Source organism: Mustelus asterias, chromosome 17 (assembly GCF_964213995.1).
Source record: "Mustelus asterias chromosome 17, sMusAst1.hap1.1, whole genome shotgun sequence".
Classification (NCBI taxonomy): Eukaryota; Metazoa; Chordata; class Chondrichthyes; order Carcharhiniformes; family Triakidae; genus Mustelus; species Mustelus asterias.
In genome coordinates, this window is record NC_135817.1 from 12093908 (window position 1) to 12118908 (window position 25001).

Genomic DNA, 25001 nt, shown 5'->3' on the forward strand with positions numbered 1-25001 from the left:
CATTGTTTCACCAAGGTTATCGTGAATGGGCCCATCACCATCTTTACCACCCAGCCAGATATGGGACAAGTTAAACCTAGAAAAATATCCACACCTTCTTGGGAAGGATGGCCGCCTTCAAGTTTTTTAAATTTCTTTTGAATATGGGCACCATATTTAATTATGGTCCACAGGGTTGTAATTAATTCTACAAGTCAAAAGATAAATAAAGCTAAACCAAAACAACTGCATCACGCCCTTTTGCTAGATTAAAGGTTAGTCTTGTTTTCTGGAGGCTTTAGCTTTCATTTTCCTATTATGGGCCTTGTCAGAGGCTTGGGTGATTTTCTCTCTTTCTGCAGTGTTTTCATTTTTGCTGTAATGAGTTCAATGATCTTTACTCATTTCGGTGGTTGTTCCTTGTGAAACCAATTTCTTGCCAAGTACTGTGTTGAGGAGAAGCAGTTCGTGACACTTTGGCCAACTGTCATCAGTAATTTGATCACTTCTGCTTTTGTGATATAAGCTGAGTCTTGGAAGACCGTGTACAACTGCTTACTGTTCTTCCATTTTGGTGTCCGATTGTCTACCGACGCAGTTTCAAGAGTTTGTTTGTCATTCCACAGATCAGTAAGTATTTCTGTAATTAATAACTCGATGTATTTGAACGTTGGCTCTTAAACCAGGTCTTCATTTGAATTTCCTTTTCTGAAGCCACTCCCTTAATAGGAGTAGCCATTCTTTGATGGTTGACTGTCTCCCTATTTGTCTCCATATCCTCTGATCTATCTTATGTGTCTCGTTTGGTATTTCTTGTTTTAAATCTAACTATAGCTGCAAGGAAGTTAATTAGTAGAATGTTTCTGTGGTACCACAGTGTGCTTGACCTATACCCTAATGAGCTGTTCTTGTTTCTGACTCTGAGCTGCTTATCAGATTTCCCTGGTTCTAGAGCCCCCAGCCAGAGGAAAAATCCTTCCTGCATCATCCTGTCAAAGCCTGTAAGAATTTTGTGTGCTTCAATGAGATCACCTCTCATTCTTCTAAACTCTCGAGAATACAGGTCTAGTCTCCTCAATCTCTCCTCATTGGACAATCCCACCATTCCGAGGGATAGTCTGATGAAACCTTTGTTGCACTCTCTCTATGGCCTGTACATCCTTCCTCGGCAAAGGAACCTGTACACAATACTCCAGCCGTGGTCTCACCAAGGCTTTATACAACTGCAGCAAGACTTTCTTGTTATAATGTGTTTGACATTATCCCATTTCTGTTGACTGTCTGGATAACCATTCCGAGCACCCTCACAATCTGAGGGTGGTATTTTGGTACTAGTTGGCTAGGCAACCATGGGCAATGTCCTAGTAATCCTGTGCGAGTATTCTGCCTGATCTGCAGGCACCTACCAACCTGTTTGTTTTGACAGTATTGGTGATGGAACCTATTACACACCCTCCCTGTTCTACCATGTGAACATGGGCATATATTTGAATTCAGTTCTTACACTGGTTTGATGTAGGAACTAAGTCTGGACTTAATATCATTTGCAGTAGTTGTCTTAAATTTTCAGCTTTCAGGGCAGCAGGTTTGCAACTTAAAAGGTTTATTAGAATCCAAATGTTTCCAGGTTCACCATACATACAGATGTGTTTGGTCTACTGATCCAGCAAGTCCAGCATTGGCATAAACTTGAGCTAGAGCCTGTCAGCGTTGTTTATAATTACGACTCAGTCAAAAATTCAGCTAATTTATCTCCTCACGAGCTTGCTACTAATTCATGGCCCCCAGGAGAATATGCTGCGTTGGGTCCTACAGTTTAGCCAAGGTTTCCTCCACCTCAGAGGATGCTGTTCATTCGGCCTCCCAATTGTGGGGCTGTGCACTTTATCATTCTGGAATTTAGTGGGTTTTGAGTTTGATTATCCATTTGGATATTTTATATTCCCTGGTTCTGTGGATTAACATCAATTGTGCCCTGGGTTTTAACAGCCCCAACGACATCGAAACCTTCTATTTCAGACTGATACTCAATCTTGCAGAGATATTGGGATCAGAGTATTTCATCATAAAGCATTTGTTTGACTTTCTAATGGAAAGACATGGCCAATTCTGACATAGTTAACCTTGTTTCAGGACCTGACCTCAGTAGGATTTAATATGAACCTTAAAATAGATTTCTAAACCTCAAGTGTTATGTTGAGGGATTTCTGATTTAAGTTCTACAAGGTCTTGTCTCTAAAGAGTTAAATCTAAAGACTTAAAACTTATCAGTAGTACAAAGAGTGTATGAGTTAGTGATGCAGAATACTATGAGAGACGATACAAGTTCTAAAAGTTAGAACGACCAAGCATGCAAGTCACAGTAGATGAGGCCATCAATTCTAACTTAAACAGTTCTTTAGAAAAGATAAAAATATGCATTTTCTTTTAAATAAAGAGACATGCTGTCAAAGCTTTTCATCTTGCACTCGCCAGGACAGATCCAAGAGTACCAAATTTCAAAGGGAGAACAATTTGTAGTACATGAGAAAAGGGTGCTGATTAGTTGGCAAGCTGGCTTTGGACTTAGCAACTCGCATTGTTGAGTTCAGCTTTTGATGATACCATGCATGTCCAAAAGCTGGTTTTGCTGTGGGATCCCTTCATATGAAACTCTCTCTAACATTTTTGTCTCTGTTCCATAAGGAACAGGTTTTCAATAGAATGATCCCAAGCCTCTTACCCTTAGTATATTTCCATGATATGTTGATATAGGTGATGCATTTTCTATATTTGAATTCACACCCACGTGTGAGAATTTCCTTACACACTTTAATGGGCTCCATTCCCCACTCAAATTTACCTTTTAAAATGGAGCAGTCTGATGAGCTCACTGCTTGACATACCAGTTGAGGAATCCATTAATGGGTTTTCTACTGCAAGCTTACTTTCACTGGTCAATATATGCATTGGAATTCCTACAGTTCCATGCACTAACTGGCCGAAATAGGGAGCATCAAAGCTATACTGTTGGATAATGGCTGCCCTGATCAAATCTTTGCTTGCGCATTCTTGCGAATGGGCCTAGCTAGGACCGTCACTTTTGGACTTGAAAAGTGCCCAGTGACTTCAAATTTTCTGGAGGCTGAAGTATCTCAAAATATTGAGCAACAGGTGAAGCTAACCACTTCACGTTGCTATTATGCAGTAGCAATGCAAGTTGTATTTTCCACAGGTTGCTGTGCCAAAATGTTGCTCGGCTTACCACACAAATGAGTAATATGGTTATATGAATTTTGGTGCCGGTGTGATGCCAGGTATGTAGGCCATACCTCCCAATGATTGGTGTATCAAACAGCTGTGGCTGTTCACAATAGGCCAAGTACTGATCATAACTTAGCCAACCCGTGCTGGCAAATGTTAGAGCATAATGTCTAATGTTAGATGTGATTCCACCAATGGGACAGCACTTGCTGAACAATCCTGAGTGTGCTAAGAATTCCACTAACCAACAATTTAAGATTATTAGTTGGACTTGCAATGTAGCCCATTTATACTTGCTACAGGTTACATTTATTATAAATATAGTATAGAAGGCTGAGAGGGGATCTCTTTGAAACTTACAGAATAATGAAAGTCCTGCTTAGAGTGGACATGGGGAAAATGTTTCCAGAGAGACTAGGACCCAAGGGCACAGCTCCAGAATAATGGGATGACCATTTAGAACTGCGATGAGGAGGAATTATTTCAGCCAGTGGATGGTGAATCTGTGGAATTCATTGCCACAGAAGACTGTGGAGGCCAGGTCATTGAATACATTTAAGACCGAGATAGGTTCTTGATTGGTAAAGTGATCAAAGGTTACGGGGGGAAAAAAACAGGAGAATGGGGTTGAGAAATTTATCAGCCATGATTGAATGACAGAGGAGACTCGATGGGCTGACTGGCCTAATTCTGGTCCTATATCTTCTATCTAGTCCTCTGCAGGCAAAAGGAATATGTCTAGACATTGCACCGTTTTTGAACTAAACAAAAGCATGAGGGGCTGCAGTGGCTCCCTGGTGCATTCTCCATGGTAATGCCTGCATTGATCACAGTCAATTTTCCAAGCAATCCGCACCCCTTTTCTCTTGCAGTATAAATCGTTATTCCCTTTGAAATTTGACATTCTTGCATCTGTCCTGATGAGTGTGAAAGGAAAAGCTTCAGCAGCATGTCTCTTTTTGTCAGCAATACTCCAGTTCTGCACTGCTAAGTGATTTATAATCTTATTTCAAGTAGGGTATCTAATTTTTCAAGCCAAATATTGCTACAATAAAATATTTGAGGATATCCAACAACAATTAATGTGACAGTTACCTTAACTCCCTGTACTGTACCCTGCAGTACATCTCATTAACTCTGGGCACATATATCGTATTTGCTTCCATTTGCTTGGCATGTACTTCTACAAACCAATGTAAACTTCTAGCCTTCTTTCCATTGCATAAGTGAATTGGCCCTTTAAATAGTTGTCTCACCCATTTAACACAGTAGAAGCAAGAAACTCAGAAGTGACATGCTTATGAAGCATCCCTGTTGAAAGCGGGCATTCCCATCTGTCCCACATTACTGCCTGTTTGTAACCTGTTTTCTCCCTACACTCCTGCTCTGTTCCTATCTCTGGATTAATAATCGAGGCCAAATATCTCCAAATCCCCTCACATACTCATACTTTCATCTTTGGTCTATCACCTGTAACATATATTGATGATTCCATTGCTCTTTAACACAATTTCTGCCATACCATCCCTTAATGCCTTTATTCCTACTGGTTGGGGGCTTTTTCTTCTCAACCAATCCCTGTACTCCAAAGCCTAGTATCTGCTTCAGCAGTCTTCAGTGTCTCATTCCTGCCCCCTCAGCACAGTGGCAGCGGTGCGTACCATCTACACGATGCCACATTCCTGTCCTCTCCACAGTGGCAGCAATGTGTACCGTCTACAGGATGCACTGCAGCTACTCACCAAGTCTCTTTTAAACAGCACCTTCCAAGCCCACAACTACCATTTAGAACAGTGATGAGCAACCTAGGCTAGTGAGTGAGCCTCATGAGTGGCCCTCCAGCATCTCAATGAGTCGCAAGATTGAAATCAGGCTTGTTCACTAACCATGAGTAAGATTGAATTCATTTAATGAATGCTGAATATTTCGTATTGATTTGTAGAAAATGCTTAATGATTCATATATTTATAGAACTGTCATCATGCTCAAATGGTAAACAACAAAAAAACAACTACGCTTAGATTAGACATATAGAGGGCGCACAGCTCTCATAGTCAATATTGTGTGCAATCAGCAAGCCCCTCACTTCACATGCCTTTGTTTTACTATGAGTTTTCGTCATATCAGTAGGAAGCAATACTACTTGGTGGAAACCAGTAGAATCAGGCAACCCTGCGTGTGGGCAATGGTCAACAAAGTGTCTCGTGTGCTGCATTCAGAACCCTGGCGCGTGAAGTCCCTGGGCTGCAGGATGCCCACCACTGATCTCGAAGGACAAGGGCAGCAGACATAGGGCACACGACCATCTGGAGGTTCTCCTCCAAGTCACTCACCATCCTGACTTCGTCACTGGGTCAAAACCTGGAACTCCCTTCCGAACAGCACTGTGGGTGTATCTGCACTTTATTAACTGCAGCGGTTCAAGAAGGCAGCTCACTACCATCTTCTAAAGGGCAATTAGGAATGGGCAATAAATGCTGGTCTAGCCAGCGTGCCCTGATCTCAAGAATGAATAAGACGGTCATGTGCTAGCGCGCCAGAGGATGAGGCTTGATGGGTTCTGCTTTATGGAATGCAGATGAAGACCTCGATGGACAGTCTACAGGTGAACATTCGACATGCATGCTTCGATAGTGGCTCCATTAGTTGGCCTGCTAGATAGTTCTCCCATCATTATCAAAGACTCCAACATGGGAAAGGGCATCATGCTGAGTTTCAATTCTCCTGCACACTCTCCTCATCTCAGAGGCCCTGCAGGTCCAGAGGCACTGCTACTACTGCCCCCATACAAAAAACAAAGAACAGTACAGCACAGGAACAGACCCTTCAGCCCATCAGGCCTGTGCCGATCACGTTGTCCTATCTAGACCAACCACTTTCATCCCTCCATTCCCTGTTTGTTCATATGCCTATCAAGATAAGGCAGCCTTAGTGTGGACAGGTCACCTACTCCTCAGAGCTCCCTGTGAGGATGAACACTCGCTGTCAAACCCAGGAACTCACTGCAACATCTCCAGAAACATTCTGGTAGTACTTGGCACCGCAATAGCAGGTGATGTTCCAAGTTATGGTACCTGCAAGTTGGATGTCTGGTTTTTTTTAAGTAGCACTCATACTAAGCCCTTCCTGCAGCTGAACTCTTGGCCATTGCGAGTGACGGGTGATTGTGTACCATGGATCCGCATGGTCCAAGCTTGTTGTCAGGGCTGAGTGACATCACAATAGTGTCATTTCAGAAGGTTCCTGTGCACGCAGGAGATGCCCTCATGAGCAGTCTACTCTGCCCGGGGCATTGGAAGATGCTGGCAGTACAGCGTGCCCCCCACTGATGAGCCTTTGACTTCCATAGGGCAGCACGATGGCACAGTGGTTAGCACTGCTGCCTCACAGCGCCAGGGACCCGGGTTCTATTCCAGCCTCCGGTGATTGTGTGGGATTTGCACGTTCTCCCCCCAGTCTGCGTGGGTTTACTCCCGGTGCTCCAGCTTCCTCCCACAATCCAACGATGTGTAGGTTAGGTGGATTGGCCATGGTAAATGTGTGGGGTTGGGATTGGTCGTGGTAAATGTGTGGGGTTGCAGGGATAGGGCGGGGCAGTGGGTCTTGGTGAAATATTCTTTTGGCGAGTCGGTGCTGACTTGATGGGCTGAATGGCTTCTTTGTGCACTGTAGGGATTGTATGGTGCTCCTCCAGCAGTATTACAGATCTGAATCTCATCCAAAAATGCCTATTTTGGTTGCAACGCTAAAGCCAGGCTGTGACTGCCCTCTCAGCTGACTATGAAAGATCCCACGGCACTACTCGAAGAGCAGGAGAGTTCTGTCTGCTGTCCCAGTCAATATTTATCCTTTAACCAGCACTATAAAAACAGATGATCTGGTCGATAATACTGTTTTGTGGGACCTTGATGTATTTATTGGCTGTCACATTTCTTACAGCACAGCAGTTGCCATGTAGCTGCGAGCACAATAGTGTGGCCTGAGGTGAAAGGTGCTACAAAAATGCAAGTTCTTTTCTTCATCCTGCACAGGAGCATGACTGCAAAAAGCAGTAAACTAGTTCTCTTAGCATATTCCCTGCACTGTGTTCATATTCAAAATAGGAAGCAGCGACTAATTTGCATGTCACGGTGGATTGTTTCTGTGGATTCAAATTCTCAGCCTGGCTGCTTGATACAGTAGAAGCTCGCTGTGCCTGGGTGTGTGAGTGGCAGCCATCGTCGCGGGCTGCTGCTCGTGATGAATTCCACAAATTGTCATCTTCTCTGAGTTCCGCAGCATAAGGTCCGTGTTTAAATTTAGCTCTTTTTTTTTACAAAGCAGGAAGGAAGCCTGTGCACAAAGAGGCTCCCTTCAGGCAGCCTGGTACTCACTGCTCATGTCGCTTAGCCTCCTTTAGCTTTCAGCAGGATAAGCGGCAGCTGCAGGTTAAGAAGAGTGCTTGAAATTGATTCTGCACACATTGGGAAAACAGTAATCACCCTTGTTTTGTGCTAAGGACGAATGAGTTGCTTGGCAACTCCCATTGCCACTGAAGAGTTGGATAAGTACAGAATTCTGCTGGGCTGTCCGTAGTTGTACCTTGCACTGCTCTGTAAGATTTGTGTGACGGGGTGAGGACTTTGGGAACTGGATAGCATCGTGCAGTGGTGAGCTTCTAACTGTAATCTGTTATCAGTGACAACCCAACAGAGGTAGAGATTTTGCTCATGAATCATGATAAACAAGGAGCTATTCCATTTGAGGCTGGTGACTTATTGAAGGACCTTTTTCAACAGAAATAATTCGATACTGTGTGTTTATGTTATTTCTGAAAGTGAAGTATTGGTACAACAACTCTGCATTCTGTCAATTTAGAGGGACATGATCCGGTTATGTGAATAGTAAATATCTGCTTAAAGCAAGTTCAAGGTCTTGTAAAAATGGAGGAAAAATAACTGCAGATGCTGCGAATCTGAAATAAAAATGTATATGCTGTGAATGCTCAGCAAGGCAGACAGCGTCTGAGAGAGAGAGAAACCGAGCTCGTGTTTCAGGCTGCTGACTTTTCATCAAGAGGAATTTTTGTTCTCCACAGATGCAGCTACACACTTGCTGAGTATGTGCTGTCTGTAATGTGTTTATTCTTGTGAATGCAGCAGCAACGGACTAAAATGTGGCACGTGGCTCAAAGACTGGTGTGGGAGAAGTGGGTTAAGGTTCGTGGAGCGCTGGCATCAGTACTGGAGAAAGTGGGGGCTGTACCATTAGGAAAGCCTACATCTGAACCGTGTTGGGACCAGTGTCATTACAAACTGCATAGCGAGCAAGTAGAGAGGGCTTTAAACTAATAGAGAAGGATATGGCAGCATTGCAAGATAGCTGTTCAGGGAATGATACCCAGAGTTTGGCAAGAAAGAATAGAGGGTACACATATAGAAAAAACAGCAACAAATGGAGTCAAAGGGGAAAATGGTAGAAAGGCAAAATTAATGGCTCTTTACTGAAATGCACGCAGCATTCGGCGCAAAATAAATGAATTTACAGCACAAATTGAGGTTAATGGAAATGATCTTGCAGCCATTACAGTGACGTGGTTACAAGGAGATCAAAGCTGGGAACCAAATATTCAGGGGTATGTGACTTTTCGTAAGCACAGTAAGAAGTCTACAACACCAGGTTAAAGTCCAACAGGTTTATTTGGTAGCAAATGCCACGAGCTTTCGGAGCGCTGCCCCTTTGTCAGGTGGAGTGGGAGATGTGCTCACAAACAGGGCATACAGAGACACAAATTCAATTTACCGAATAATGATTGGAATGATAATCAAGCTAATCAATGCTAATACAGCTAATCAAGTCTTAAAGGTACAGACAATGTCAGTGGAGAGAGCATTAAGCACAGGTTAAAGAGATGTGTATTGTCTCCAGACAGGACAGCTAGTGAGATTTTGCAAGTCCAGGCAAGTTGTGGGGGTTACAGATAGTGTGACATGAACCCAAGATCCCGGTTAAGGCCGTCCTCATGTGTGCAGAACTTGGCTATCAGTTTCTGCTCAGCGACTCTGCGCTGTTGTGAAGGCCGCCTTGGAGAACACTTACCCGAAGATCAGAGGCCGAATGCCTGTGACCGCTGAAGTGTTCCCCAACAGGAAGAGAACAGTCTTGCCTGGTGATTGTCAAGCGGTGTTCATTCATCCGTTGTCATAGTGGCTGCATGGTTTCCCCAATGTACCATGCCTCCGGACATCCTTTCCTGCAGCGTATCAGGTAGACAACGTTGGCCGAGTTACAAGAGTATGTACCGTGTACCTGGTAGATGGTGTTCTCACGTGAGATGATGGCATCCATGTCGATGATCCGGCATGTCTTGCAGAGTTTGCTGTGGCAGGGTTGTGTGGTGTCGTGGTCACTGTTCTCCTGAAGGCTGGGTAGTTTGCTGCGGACAATGGTCTGTTTGAGGTTGTGAGGCTGTTTGAAGGCAAGAAGTGGGGGTTTGGGGATGGCCTTGGCGAGATGTGCATCTTCATTGATGACGTGTTGAAGGCTCCGGAGGAGATGTCGTAGCTGCTCCGCTCCGGGGAAGTACTGGACGATGAGGGTACTCTGTCCACGTGTCCCGTGTTTGTCTTCTGAGGAGGTCGGTGCGGTTTTTTGCTGTGGCGCGTCGGAACTGTCGATCGGTGAGTCAGGCGCCATATCCTGTTCTTATGAGGGCATTTTTCCGTGTCTGGAGGTGTCTGTTGCGATCCTCCTCATCCGAGCAGATCCTGTGTATACGGAGGGTTTGTCTGTAGGGGATGGCTTCTTTAACGTGTTTAGGGTGGAAGCTGGAGAAGTGGAGCATCGTGAGGTTATCCGTGGGCTTGCGGTACAGTGAGGTGCTGAGGTGGCCGTCCTTAATGGAGATGCGTGTGTCCAAGAATGCAATCGATTCCGGAGAGTAGTCCATGGTGAGTCTGGTGGTGGGATGGAACTTGTTAATGTCACCATATAGTTGTTTCAGTGATTGTTCACCATGAGTCCAAAGGAAGAAAATGTCATCGATGTATCTAGTGTATAAGAACATAGAACATAGAAAGCCACAGCACAAACAGGCCCTTCGGCCCACAAGTTGCGCCGATCACATTCCCACCTCTAGGCCTATCTATAGCCCTCAATCCCATTAAATCCTATGTACTCATCCAGAAGTCTCTTAAAAGACCCCAACGAGTTTGCCTCCACCACAACCGACGTCAGCCGATTCCACTCACCCACCACCCTCTGAGTGAAAAACTTACCCCTGACATCCCCCCTGTACCTACCCCCCAGCACCTTAAACCTGTGTCCTCTCGTAGCAACCATTTCAGCCCTTGGAAATAGCCTCTGAGAGTCCACCCTATCCAGACCCCTCAACATCTTGTAAACCTCTATCAGGTCACCTCTCATCCTTCGTCTCTCCAGGGAGAAGAGACCAAGCTCCCTCAACCTATCCTCATAAGGCATGCCCCCCAATCCAGGCAACATCCTTGTAAATCTCCTCTGCACCCTTTCAATGGCTTCAACATCTTTCCTGTAATGAGGTGACCAGAACTGCGCGCAGTACTCCAAGTGGGGTCTAACCAGGGTCCTATAAAGCTGCAGCATTATCTCCCGACTCCTAAACTCAATCCCTCGATTAATGAAGGCTAGTACGCCATACGCCTTCTTGACCGCATCCTCCACCTGCGAGGCCGATTTAAGAGTCCTATGGACCCGGACCCCAAGGTCCTTCTGATCCTCTACACTGCTAAGAATGGTACCCTTCATTTTATACTGCTGCTCCATCCCATTGGATCTGCCAAAATGGATCACTACACACTTATCCGGGTTGAAGTCCATCTGCCACTTCTCCGCCCAGTCTTGCATTCTATCTATGTCTCGCTGCAACTTCTGACATCCCTCCAAACTATCCACAACACCACCTACCTTGGTGTCGTCAGCAAACTTACCAACCCATCCCTCCACTTCCTCATCCAGGTCATTTATGAAAATGACAAACAGCAAGGGTCCCAGAACAGATCCCTGGGGCACTCCACTGGTCACTGACCTCCATGCAGAGAAAGACCCCTCCACAGCCACTCTCTGCCTTCTGCAGGCAAGCCAGTTCTGGATCCACAAGGCAACAGCCCCTTGGATCCCATGCCCTCTCACTTTCTCAAGAAGTCTTGCATGGGGGACCTTATCGAACGCTTTGCTGAAGTCCATATAGACCACATCCACCGCTCTTCCTTCGTCAATGTGCTTGGTCACATTTTCAAAGAACTCAACCAGGCTCGTAAGGCACGACCTGCCCCTGACAAAGCCGTGCTGACTACTTTTGATCATACTAAACTTCTCTAGATGATCATAAATCCTGTCTCTCAGGATCCTCTCCATCAACTTACCAACCACTGAGGTTAGACTCACCGGTCGGTAATTTCCCGGGCTGTCCCTGTTCCCTTTCTTGAATATAGGGACCACATCCGCAATCCTCCAATCCTCCGGAACCTCTCCCGTCTCCATCGACGATGCAAAGATCATCGCCAAAGGCTCCGCAATCTCCTCCCTCGCCTCCCACAGTAACCTGGGGTACATCCCATCCGGTCCCGGCGACTTACCAACCTTGATGCCATTCAATAGTTCCAACACATCCTCTTTCTTTATGTCCACATGCTCGATCCTTTCTGTCCTCCGCAATCCAGCAGTACAACCACCCAGATCCCTTTCCACCGTGAATACCGAGGTAAAGTATTCATTAAGCAGCTCCGCCATTTCTAACGGTTCCGCACAAACTTTTCCCCCTTCACCTTTTAAGGGTCCTATGCCTTCACATCTCATCCTTTTACTCTTGACATATTTGTAGAAAGCCTTGGGATTCTCCTTAATCTTACCCGCCAAGGTCTTCTCATGACCCCTTCTCGCTCTCCTAATTTCCTTCTTAAGCTCCTTCCTACATCGCGTATACTCCTCTAAATCCTTAACACCTCCTAGCTCTCTGAACCTTCTGTACGCCTCTCTTTTCTTATTCACCAGGTTCATCACAACCTTCGTACACCACGGTTCCCGTACCCTACCAACACCCCCCTGTCTCATCGGAACGTTGTCATGCAGAGCTCCAGACAAACATTCCTTGAAAATCCTCCACTTTCCTTCGGTACTTTTCCCCAAGAATGCCTCCTTCCAATTTACCCGTCTAATTTCCTCCCTGATGACACTGTATTTCCCTTTACTCCAGAGAAACACTTTCCTAGCCTGCCTGACCCTATCTCTTTCCAATGCTATCGTGAAGGAGATAGAATTATGATCGCTATCCCCAAGATGCTCACCCACCGAGAGATCCTCCACCTGTCCAGGTTCATTAGCCAGCACCAGATCAAGAACAGCCTCTCCTCTAGTAGGCTTATCCACATACTGTGTCAGGAAACTCTCCTGGACACACCTAACAAACTCCTCTCCATCCAAACCCCTAGCCCTAGGGATATTCCAATCTATGTTTGGGAAATTAAAATCTCCCATCACGACAACTCTGTTATTCCTACATCTCTCCAGGATCTGTTTCCCCATCTGCTCCTCAACATCTCTGTTACTATTGGGCGGCCTATAGAAAACACCCAGCAAAGTTACCGACCCCTTCCTGTTCCTAACCTCCACCCACAGAGATTCCGTAGTCAGTCCCTCCACGGCGTCCACCTTCTCTACAGCCGTGACACTATCCCTGATCAACAGTGCCACTGCCCCCCCTCTCTTGCCTCCCTCCCTGTCCTTCCTGAAACATCTAAAACCCGGCACCTGAAGCACCCAGTCCTGTCCCTGAGACATCCAAGTCTCCGTAATGGCCACCACATCACAATTCGAAGCAGCAATCCACGCTCCAAGCTCATCCACTTTATTCACTACACTCCTGGCATTAAAATAGACACATCTCAGACCTTCAGCCTGAGCACTTCCCTTCTCCCTCACTCGTCTAACCTCCCTCTTACCCTGTCTACATTCCTTATCTATTTGCGAGCTAACCTCCTCGCTCTCAGTCCCCTCATTTCGATTCCCTCCCCCCAACCTTTCTAGTTTAAAGTCTCACCAGTAGCCTTAGCCAACCTTCCCGCCAGGATATTGGTCCCCCTGGGATTCAAGTGCCACCCGTCTTTTTTAAACAGGTCACACCTGCCCCTAAAGAGGTCCCAATGATCCAAGTACCCAAATCCTTGTCCCTTGCTCCAGTCCCTCAGCCACGCATTAATTCTCCTTAGTATAGCATCGGTTGAAGGTCCTGTGCGGTGAAGAAGTCTTGTTCGAACCTGTGCATGAAGATGTTGGCATATTGAGGTGTGAATTTGGTCCCCATGGCTGTTCCATGTGTCTGGATGAAGAACTGGTTGCTGAAGGTGAAGACATTGTGGTCCAGGATGGAGTGGATGAGTTGTAAAATTGCATCTGGAAACTGGCAGTTATTGGCGTTGAGTACTGAGGCAGTTGCAGCAATGCCATCATCGTGGGGGATGCTGGTGTAGAGTGCCAAGACATCCATTGTGACGAGGAATGCTCCTGGTTCAACTGCTCTGTGTGTGCTGAGTTTCTGTAGGAAGTCCGTAGTGTCGCGACAAAAGCTAGGGGTTCTTTGTACAATGGGTTTCAGGATGCCCTCGACATAGCTGGAGAGGTTCTCGCACAGGGTCTCATTGCCCGATACGATGGGACGGCCGGGTGTGTTTGCCTTGTGTATCTTCGGGAGGCAGTAGAGATCTCCAACGCGGGGAGTACGTGGGATGAGAGCACGGAGGGTGTTCTGAAGGTCCAGATCAAAGGTCGTGATCAGAGTGTTGAGTTGACAGGTGTGTTCTTTGGTCGGATCTGTGGTGTTGTTAGACAACCTGGTGTTAGACTTCTTACTGTGTTTACCCCAGTCCAACGCCGGCACCTCCACATCATGACTTTTCGTAAGGACAGGAAGGAAAGGGTGGTGGGATAGCTTTGTTAGTACGAGATGGAATAGGAATGAAAGCAAGAAATGATCTTGGATCAGCAGATGTAGAATCCATATGGGTTGAGGTTTAAAAAAAACAAGAGGAAAAGGACATTGATGGGAGTAATCTATAGGTCCCCTAACAGTAGCTATAATGTAGGACGGAGAATAAATCAGGAGATAATGAGGGCATGTAAAAAAGGCAGTACATTAATCGTGGGTGACTTCAATTTTCATGTGGATTGGGAAAATCAAAGTGGCAAAGGTAGCTATAAGGAAGAATGCACAGAGTATATTTGGGATAGCTTCCTAGAACAATATGTTGTGGATCCAACCAGGGATCAGCTCATTTTTGATCTTGTAATGTATCCCCTAGGAAACAGTGACCATAACATGGTAGCATTTAGCATTCAGTTTGAGAGTGAGACACCTGGATCAGAAACAACTGTGCTACAATTAAATAAGGGTAATTACAAAGGAGTGGCTGGAGTGGATTGGGAAAGGAGTTTAGCAGCAAATACAGTTGAGCTGCAATGGCAAACTTTCATAAGGACATAAGAACTCTGAGCAGGAGTAGGCCATCTGGCACCTCGATTCTGCTCCACCTTTCAATAAGATCATGGCTGATCTTTTCTTGGACTCAGCTCCACTTACCCACCCACTCACCATAACCCTTAATTCCTTTACTTTTCAAAAATTTATCCTTGCCTTAATAACATCCAATGAGGTAGCCTCAACTGCTTCACTGGGCAGGGAATTCCACAGATTCACAACCCTTTGGGTGAAGAAGTTTCCCCCTCAACTCAGTCCTAAATCGGCTACTCCTTATTTTGAGGCCATGAAAGTAGTTCATGATTCACAATGAAGTTGTATCCCAGTGAGGAAGAAGGATTTTAGGAAGAGGATATATCAACCATGGTTAACCAAGGAAGTCAAAAGTATTATTAAACTTAAAGGAAAGTGGCAAAGATTAGTGGTAAGCCAGAAGATTTTGAAAGTTTTAAAAACCAATAAAAGGTGACCAAAAAATAATAGAAAGGGAGAAAATAAACTGAGGCTAAACTAGCAAGTAATAAAAAAAATAGATAGTAAGAGCTCCTTTAACTATATAAAAAGGAAGAGAGAGGCGAAAATAAACATTGGCCCCTTAGAAAATGAGACTGGAGAAAATATAATCGGGAGCCAGGAAATGGCAGGGGAATTAAAGAAATACTTTGCTTCAGTCTTCACAATGGAAGGTACTAATAACATAAATTCTAAATAATCCAGAGGCAAAAAGGGGGAGGAAATAAATACAATAACTATCACTAGAGAATAAGTACTCAGAAAACCAATGGGGCTTAAGGCCGATAAGCTGTCTGGACCTGATGAGTTGCATCCCAGGATATTAAAGGAAGTAGCTACACAGATCGTGGATGCACTGGTAGTAATCTTCCAAGAATCCTTACATTCTAGAAGTCCCAGAGGATAGGAAAACTGCCAATGCAACACCTCTAATCAAAAAAGAATGAAAACCGAAAAATTAGTAACTATAGGCTAGTTAGCTTAACTTCTGTCATTTTCCCAATGATACTGGACTGAATTCTGAAAAAGGTCACGTTTCTTGATATGCAGACCATGTACTTGTAGTAGTTCCAATGTTGTTCTAACTTATTCAAGTGCTCTTGTTCACTGGACCCTATAATTAGAACATCATCCCGGTAACATTGTACACCAGGGAGACCACTCAAAAGCTGGTCCATTGATCTTTGGAGTAGGGATGGTGCAGATGTTAATCAAAAAGGTAATCTTTTATAATACAAAAGACCTTTATGAGTAATGATTATAAGCAATGGTCATGATTCAGCGGCTACATTAATCTGTAAATATGCTTGGGAATAATCAATCTTTATGAATTTTTGCCCACTTGATAACCCAGCAAACAAATCTTCAATTAAAGGAAGTGGATATTGATCAGCACACAACAATAACTCTATGGTTGTTTTAAAATCACCACAAATACGAATTGAACCATCTGGTTTCATGAAAAGTATCATGGCTAGTCCCTCATTGTAACCGGCTCTAATACACCAGCGTTAACAAGCCATACTAATTCTTCTTTGACTTTGGGATGAATTGCATATGGCAGCATTCTTGCTTTGAGACCTTTTTGTTGACTATTGACATTTATCTTGAGTTTCACTTGAATTCCCTTCAGTGAGTCCAGTGTTTTTTTTTAATACATTCTTATATTTATTCAGAAGGTGCTGTCGGTCTGTTTTTGTATTGACCAATCTGTTGACAGCACCGCAGTTAAGTTTTATCTTCTCCAACCATGATCTTCCAAATAGAGCTCAAAAATTACCATGGACCACATGGAGAGGCAACTCTATTTGACCATTCAACTCTGTTGACCATGATGGCACAATTTCTTCCATGTGCATCCTTAAAACCACATCCACTGGTTTTAAGGGAAAATGCTTCAGCTTTTGTTGGTATGTAGTCTCAGGAATTAAAGATACAGCAGCACCAGTGTCAACCTCCATCCTAATAGGTTGTCCACTTAACTTTGGAATCACCCAGGATCTATGTGATTCACCCTGTATGGATAATACGTTCCGTTGGAACTCCATCATATTTCCAGACATTCGGTTCTTCGTAATTCGTTTCTTCCATGTTGTAAAATATTTTTGTAGAATACAACTTGTACTTCCTCTTGAAGTTATCCAGAATCATCTTCTGAACTAGCCCAACAAGATTTTGCAATGTAAACCATTTTACCACAATTCTTGTACTGATTATCCTTGCTCCAGCATTCACTTGTGGAATGACCCATTTTGGCACATCTGTGACATGCAAGTTGCAGTTTTGATGACTTGTGGGCAGTTCCCAACTTGTGGATCTTCATTCCTGTACCAAATTTTGAAGCCTCTTTTCAACTAGTACCATTGACACTACGATATCTACTGTTGTTTTTAAAGTCAAAGCATGTTCAGTAAGCAATCTTCTTTGGATAGCCTCATTTTTGAAGTCCACAAACTAGACGATCCCAAAGAGAATCTTCTAACGTTCCACTAAACTGACAATTTTGTGCCTGTCTTTTTAAGGTTGCCATAAACTGAGCAATGTTTTCATCTTCCACTTGATTCCTTCAGTAGAACCTGAACCATTTCACGATGATCAGTGGCTTTGGAGAGTAATGTTCTTCAAGGATCTTGTCAAGTCATCTCAAGATTTGATTCCTTGCTTCGCTGGATGAACCAAGCATCTGAACAAATTGAATGTTTTACTTCCTATTGTACTGAGAAAAACTGGTATGAGCAACTTGTTTGAAATTTTATTTGCTTGTACAAAGCACTGAAAATACTCCATGATTAATTTTCTTAATTGAAAGACCCCATGGATCCAAATTGACCCATTGTTTCTCTTTCAGGCACTAGCAATTCGAGACCGCTCAGTATATATTTTTACTCTCTTCCCAGTACTCCCCTTTTTAATCTGGAGACTGTTGATTTGAATGTATTTTTTCCCCCAAGAGAGCCATACATTAAAGAATACCTCTTTTCAAATATGCCAGATGCTGCCTGGAATCTTCTCTTATCGGGGGAAAAAAGGCCGAGTTTTTTTCTTTCTTGTCTTCCTGCACTGGCACTTCAATCTTTAATCCTGTTGTTGTTTCTCCCCAACCTTCTAATATTCAAAGTGTGGGGACCCATAATGAGTTTTTCTTCTACTTGGGATCTTTTCTAGATGTTCTCGACTAAACAAAATCCTGACTCGTTGCCAGTTTTCTTTCTGTAATGTCCTAACCATATTAGGGTTTGTGGTTTTACACAAAAGGAAAAGATGTGATTTGCAGACACAGATTCAAAACTAACAACAACAGATTGCCTGTAGAGAGTAACTAAAATTAAAGCATGTTATCAGCTCTGAAAGCATTCATGTGACCCTTTTAAATATATAACAGGGATAAGGCAGGAAAGTGGAGTTGAGGATTATATCAGATCAGCCATCTTCTCTCAGTGGTGGAGCAGAGCCGTTAGGCCAAATAGCCTGATCCTGCCCTTGCATCTTCTGATCTTATGGTCTAATTTGACCAGTGATGAACGTCTGAGAATGACTCTGGTTAGGCAACATCAGGCAAAAACCTTGTGATCGTTTGGATCAGGGTGGAGTCTGTCATGTTTTTCCTGGATGGATTGATTACAATGGTGTGGAATGCATGTCCTTATTTGTATTTATCTTGTAATTTCTTTTGTTAAACATGTTGCTGTGTACTTTAAGGCTTTGGGATATTTGAAGAACATTTGCACATGCTATATAATGGAGTATTTAGTCTGTTTTATGTTCTGCTGTGTTTCAGTTTGTTACAAAACATGACTTTGAAAGTATCATGCTTGGAGCTGATGGGTGATTTTGCCACTTTTCTTGACCCATGATGTCAGTCTGCTATTCACAAGAGCCAGAAATCACTTCATTTCCATACAGCTGATAATGTAGTTATATTTCAATAGCCATTTCATTGACTTGACAGGTTCTTCCAAGCACAGTTACAATAACACTCAATGTGAAGCTCTCACACCAACTCTCTGTATCTTAATAAATCATTGCTAATCTTTATTGACACGACAATTGTCTCATACCAGGTTCTGAGCATGTGAGCTAAATACAGATTGATAACTGTTCGAAGGCCCAAAGGTTGCCTGTGTGGTCTAATTTGAGGACAAGAGGCCACTATTTGACAGAGCAAGAATTCTCAGTCAGTATTCATGTCTTAACCAACAACACCCAGACCAGATTAACTTGTCCTTTATCTGAGTCTTGTTTGGCACATCTTACCACTGCAGTGGTGAGAGGTGCATTGCCTGAGAATGGTCACTGCACTTCAAAAACAATTCCTCCTGTGACATTTCAACATGAGCTACTGTTAGTAATTACAAGTAATTTCCCTCCTAAGCATCTTGTATAACTTGCACATCCCTTGCACTGTTTTCAAAACAACCTATCCCTCCACTGCTGGCAACCATGTACTGTCCACATGTGCCTTCTGCTCTTTGTCCTTTGCACATCTCCTTTTCTCTCTCTTTTCACCTCCAATCACTCTTCTCACACATCTCTGCCCCTTGTACCTTCTCACTATGCCTCCCCCTCGCTCTCGTCACACCTCATTACTTTCTCCACACCTCCTTCTACCTCCCCTGTGTTGTTTAATCCCGCATACATTATCACCACACTCTCTGCTCTTACCCTCATCATAGCATACCTCTCCATCCTCTTCACCTCACAACACATACTCCTCCCCTCCTCCAGCCTCACCATGTTTTTACTCACCTTGTTCACCATTTCTTTCACCTCTTTCCTAACTCCCTTCATCACTATTTATATTTGAAGGTGAGAAAACATTTTTTTGTTTTGCTGTGTCACCAAGTTGAAAGGTGTGCAGAGTTTATGAGCCAGTTATCAGAATGGATAGTTAGCTGGCTAAAAGACTACCAGGCACTAGAATCCCTACAATACAGAAGGAGGCTATTCAGCCATCGAGTCTGCACTGACTATCTGAAAGAGCTTTCCAATCAGGCCCTGCCCTGCATCCTCTCCCCATATCCCTATGCATTGTCCATGGCTAATCCACCTATCCTACATATCTTTGGACATTGAGGAGGAATTTATCATGGATAATCTACTTTTGACAAAGGGCCAGGTGTCCTGGCCAAGGTTAGGGATAGAGCAGCTATTCGGACTGGCAGGAGGTGGGAAGTGGAGTTTTTACAATGTTCAGAGCTGGGACCACTGATGTTCGCAATTTATATTCGCAACATAGAGTGGGTGGCATGGTGGCACACTGTGAGCACTGCTGCCTCACAGCGCCAGGGACCCGGGTTCGATTCCTGGCTTGGGTCACTGTCTGTTAGAGTTTGCACGTTCTCCCTGTGTGGGTTTCCCTGGGTGCTCTGGTTTCCTCCCACAGTCTGAAAGACGTGCTGGTTAGGTGCATTGACCCAAACAGGCACCGGAGTGTGGCGACTCGGGGAATTTCTCAGTAACTTCATTGTAGTGTTAATGTAAGCCTTACTTGTGAACAATAAATAAACTTTAACTTTAGAATCAAAAACACAATTGCTATACTTGTGGGCCATACTGAATTGCGAGGAATTTGCAACACTTGAGGAGGACTGCAACAAATTTTAAAAAATAAACTTTCTGAATGGACAGATATTGTCACGTTAATTTTAGCCTAGATAAGATTGAAGTTCACGTCTTGGTAAGAGAAACAAACAAATTTTATTTTACTTGTAAAATAAGAAGCTTAATGGGGAAGAGGGGCCGAGGGATCTAGGGTGCATATATACAGATCACCAAAAGTTGTGATGCAGGTAAATAAGGCCATTCAAAAAAATTACCAAACCAAGCACCAGGTTCTAATCCTAGAGGGATAGAAATGAAAACTAGGGAAGTGAAGCTAAACTTATTATGAACTTTGGTTGGACCACATTGAGAGTACAGTGTAAAATTCTGGTTGGCATATTACAGAAAGGATATGAAGGCGATTGGAAAGGGTACAGAAAGGTTTACAAAGATGATACAGATACTGCGTGGCTACGCTTATCCTAAAAATTTGAACAAGCGGTCTTTAAAATGACGAAAGGTTTTGATAAGTGTTTCCACTTTGAGCAAAAAAGCAGAATTAAAGGCCTACACTATAAAATGGCCTCAAGAAAAGGGATAGTGGATTCAGATGAAATGTCTTTACCTAGCGAGTGGTGAGAGTGTAAAACTTTCTACCAACAGTGTGTGAAGATGTTGGGTTGATTGACCATGCTAAATTACCCCTTCGTGTCAGGGGGATTAGTAGGGTAAATATGTCGGGTTACAGGGATTGAGCCTGGGTGGGATTGTTGTCAGTGCAGGCTCGATGGGTCGAATGGCCTCCTTCTGCACTGTAAGGATTCTATGAACAGGAGCAGTTGTGGTGAATAGTAGCAATTGATAGCATTCAAGCAGTGACTGGATAAATATATATGAGAGAGAATTGACAGTGTCGTGTTGATAGCGTTAAATGAGAAAGTTAGGAAATGGCTTATATGAAGCATGAACATCAAGATGGACTGGCTGAGCCTGTTTCTTGCTGTACATTCTATGTAATTATTCAATATGTCAAACAAATATTTCATTATCTTTCTGTAATGTGTTACAGTTGAAGTTTATACGACTTCTACATTTTGATTGTGCCTTTACATTTAAGGTAAAATGAAAGGGTCATGTTACCTATTCTGAAATCCCCCTGACAGTAAGGCTGCGTGGTTTGATTGTTGGAGACCAAAGGAAGGATTAGATTGTTCTACTGGAAATAAAGTGCAAGGGGTTTATGCTTGGAGACAACGGCAGTGGCCTGTGAGTTAGCACAGGAGACTGAGACTCTCCAAAGTCCCAGAAAAGTGTTGAGAATGTTGGGTTGTGCTTTCAACTTACCATATCATTCCAAGATGAAAGAGAGTTGTGATCTCAAGGATAGCTAGTTAATATTTACACCTAGGTACAAGGTCCATGTGATTCACGTTGTCATAGGGAAGGATGCAGAGGAAGTTATTGTAAAGATCAGAATCCAAGCTTTCCTAGAATATCACTGAATATTACAGGCAGTGTTTTGCATCGCAACTGGATCTGGGAGGGAGGGAACTGCTAGAGGTAAAAACACAAGTCTCTGCGGTTTGCTGCGCAGGATGCAGATGGAAGGTTAGGCTCAGATTGCAAAGACCAACTTCGTGGGGAGTTAAAATACTAGATAGATTAATCTAGTTTAGGCTGGAGGAAGAGTCTCTGAGAAAAGAAAACCTCGCTGTGAAAGACATTTCTAAGATTGCAAGTTCCAAGGCTGGGGAAAGAAAACAATAAACCCTCAGGAGTTAAGAATCACTTCGGATTAATTCTGGGAAAATTGAACGAAGGGCAGTGTAATGTATACCTGTGGAGTGTATTTCTTTGGGCAAGGAATAAGAAGGGATTATTCCGTTCTGTGGTTTAAAGTAATACCTTGCCTACAAAGAAAGTGTTTAGCTTAGTGTTTTTGGTCATTTTGTTACAGTAAATGTTTAAAATCTGAAAACTTGATGTGTGATTTTTTTCAGCGATTAACTGAAATTATGAGTTTCTTTTAAAAAAAAAAAAAATTATTGGTCCCTTTGGGGATTGCAACAAATGATCAAAAGCTGCAGCATAATGCAATGCTTGTGTCATTAATTATTCTGGGTGCAAGGAACACCAGACTTTTCTCAATTTCACCAAGAATTGATGCTCACTGTTGTTCTGTTTGGTTTTTACAGATGAAATCATGCAGCAAGAAAGTCCTGTATACGCTGCTGAGATCACCGAACAGCTGGCCAAGCAATTTGCCATTCGATCAGGTACAAATTCTGTTTTACTTCACCTATCATTTCCTCATGGTGCCTTTGTCTCATCGAAATCTGTGATACCTAAACTCGGATTGTTGTTCCTTTCTGTGCTTCAAGATGAGGAGGTACCATTTAGGAATACTACACTATGTAGCGATACCAAGTTGACTTCCAAAAGCTGGTTATTAAGCAATGGCGACACAGTGGTTAGCACTGCTGCCTCACAGCGCCAGGGAACCAGGTTTGACTCCAGTCTTGGGTGACTGTGTGTGGAATTTGCAAGTTCTCCCAGTGTCTGCGTGGGTTTCCTCCCACACTCCAAAGATGTGTAAGTTAGGTGGATTAACCGAGATAAATGCAGAGTTATGGTGATAGAGGGGAGGGCCAGTGTGGGTTGTTCTTTGCTGCTGAATCTTTTCTCCCTTTCACGCTTGATGGTTAGGACTTGTTGATTTGGCCATTACATGATCAGCATTAGCCAGTTTCATCAGTTAATGAAACTCTGACTGGCATATAAGGAGGGATTGAGTCAGTTTGGATTATATTTATTTGAGTTAAGAAGAATGAAGGGAAATCTCATCAAAACCTATAAAATTCCAACAGGACTAGACAGGGTAGATGCGGGAAGGATGTTCCTGATGGCGGGAGAGTCCAGAACCAGGGGTCGTAGTTTGAGGATACGGGGACTGAGATGAGGAGAAATCTTTTCACCCAGAGAGTAGTGAGCCTGTGGAATTCTATACCACAGAAAGCAGTTGAGGCCAAACATTGTATGCTTTCAAGAAGGAGTTGGATATAGCTCTTGGGGCTAAAAGAGATCAAAGAATATGGGGTGAGGGGGGGGGGAGGTGGGATCAGCTATTGAGTTGGATGATCAGCCATGATCATGATGAAGGGCTGAATGGCCTACTCCTCCTATCTACTATGTATGTTTTGAGATATCTTGAATGTACCCGTTAGAAAATGACCATGGAGAATATTATTGGGTCGAAAATGAAGTCCAGTGTGTTATGCATTTTCTAATGAATCATTATGCTGATTGGTTGTTAAGATCTGCAAATTATCAGCCCAGGATGCAGGTGTTTCACTGGAAGGCATTGCTCTGTATGATTGGTAACTAGGTAAACATTGGTGGGATATTTTGTTAATCAAATTAACCTGCCAAGTTTAGGGAGATATTTTGCAACCCAAGTCACGATTCTAAGATCGTTGTGTCTTCATACCATGTTTGCATTTTATCCTTTATTTTGCTCACTGATCAAATTGTAATGTAAGAACAGGAATAGTGTTACGATCCTCGTAGAAACTGATATAATTTTTAAAAATGAAAGGAATCCCCACAACACCAATGAAAGGAAAACCGCTGGACATTATTTCACTTTTTAAAACTTTCACTGTAACAAATCAACCTGGAGCAACTTAACTAAAACATTAATCAATAGGCAATGATATTTCAAATAAAAAGGTAAAAGTTGCTTTAAATAGTCGATACAACAAAGCTACACCTCACATGGTTACAAGCACTTACATTACTTTACCAGGATGTTGCCTGGTATGGAGGGCATTAGTCATGAGGAGAGGTTGGAGAAACTTGGTTTGTTCTCATTGGAACAAGGTTGAGGGACGACCTGATAGAAGTCTACAAGATTATGAGAGGCATGGACAGAGTGGATAGTCAGAAGCTTTTCTCCAGGGTAGAGGAGTCAATTACTAGGGGGCACAGGTTTAAGGTGCAAGAGGCAAGGTTTCAAGGAGATGTACGAGGCAAATGTTTTACACAGAGGGTGGTGGGTGCCTGGAACTCGTTGCCGGGGGAGGTAGTGGAAGCAGATACGATAGTGACTTTTAAAGGGCGTCTTGACAAATACATGAATAGGATGGGAATAGAGGGATATGGTTCCCGGAAGGGTAGGGGGTTTTAGTTCAGTCAGGCAGCGTGGTCGGTGCAGGCTTGGTGGGCCGAAGGGCCTGTACCTGTGCTGTAATTTTCTTTGTTCTTCTTTGTTCTTTATTACTTCCCATACAAATATGGTATGACAGGCGCTCTCGCAGTATATCCAACCCTGCCTCATTTTGGAGGATCTCTGACTTCCTATATTCTATGAATCAGCACAATTGGGTAACATCATAGAATAGAATTGTTTATTTTTCCCTTCCATTGGTAAATGTTTATTGATTCAGCCCATGGGTCACATTCACCAGCTGCCATATACCAACTGGAGTTCCCAGTTACCACCAACAAGGCACGCGTCTACGAATTCTCGCTCACTTATGTCGCAACAGTCCTGAAGGCAACTCCCAGAAACTTTCTCGTTTCACCCCTTTAACGGTCAGGGGCTCTGGCACCACTTCAGCAGCAGCAATGGGTATTGTCTAGTCAATCAATCCCTCGCTTCAGTGACCTATTCTTTTCAATTGTATATTGCATACAGTATCACAGGCTTGCTCTATTCTCAGAGACCTGCTTCAACTCC

The 25001-nt window shown here is 43.5% G+C and overlaps 1 protein-coding gene across 3 annotated transcripts in view; it reads left to right on the plus strand.

Annotated features, from left to right (window-relative positions):
• The first annotated feature begins 544 nt into the window (after positions 1-544).
• Positions 545-25001, plus strand: part of mcf2la (mcf.2 cell line derived transforming sequence-like a) — a 170556-nt gene continuing 146099 nt past the window's right edge. For 2 of the 3 annotated variants that reach the window (XM_078232300.1, XM_078232302.1), the window contains exons 1-2: positions 7425-7506; positions 22459-22539. In XM_078232300.1, coding sequence (XP_078088426.1) covers positions 22467-22539 — 73 coding nt within the window. In that variant the 5' untranslated portion in view covers positions 7425-7506; positions 22459-22466. Of the gene's footprint in view, positions 610-7424; positions 7507-22458; positions 22540-25001 lie in introns of those variants that run through there. The other variant, XM_078232301.1, reaches the window with a different exon arrangement.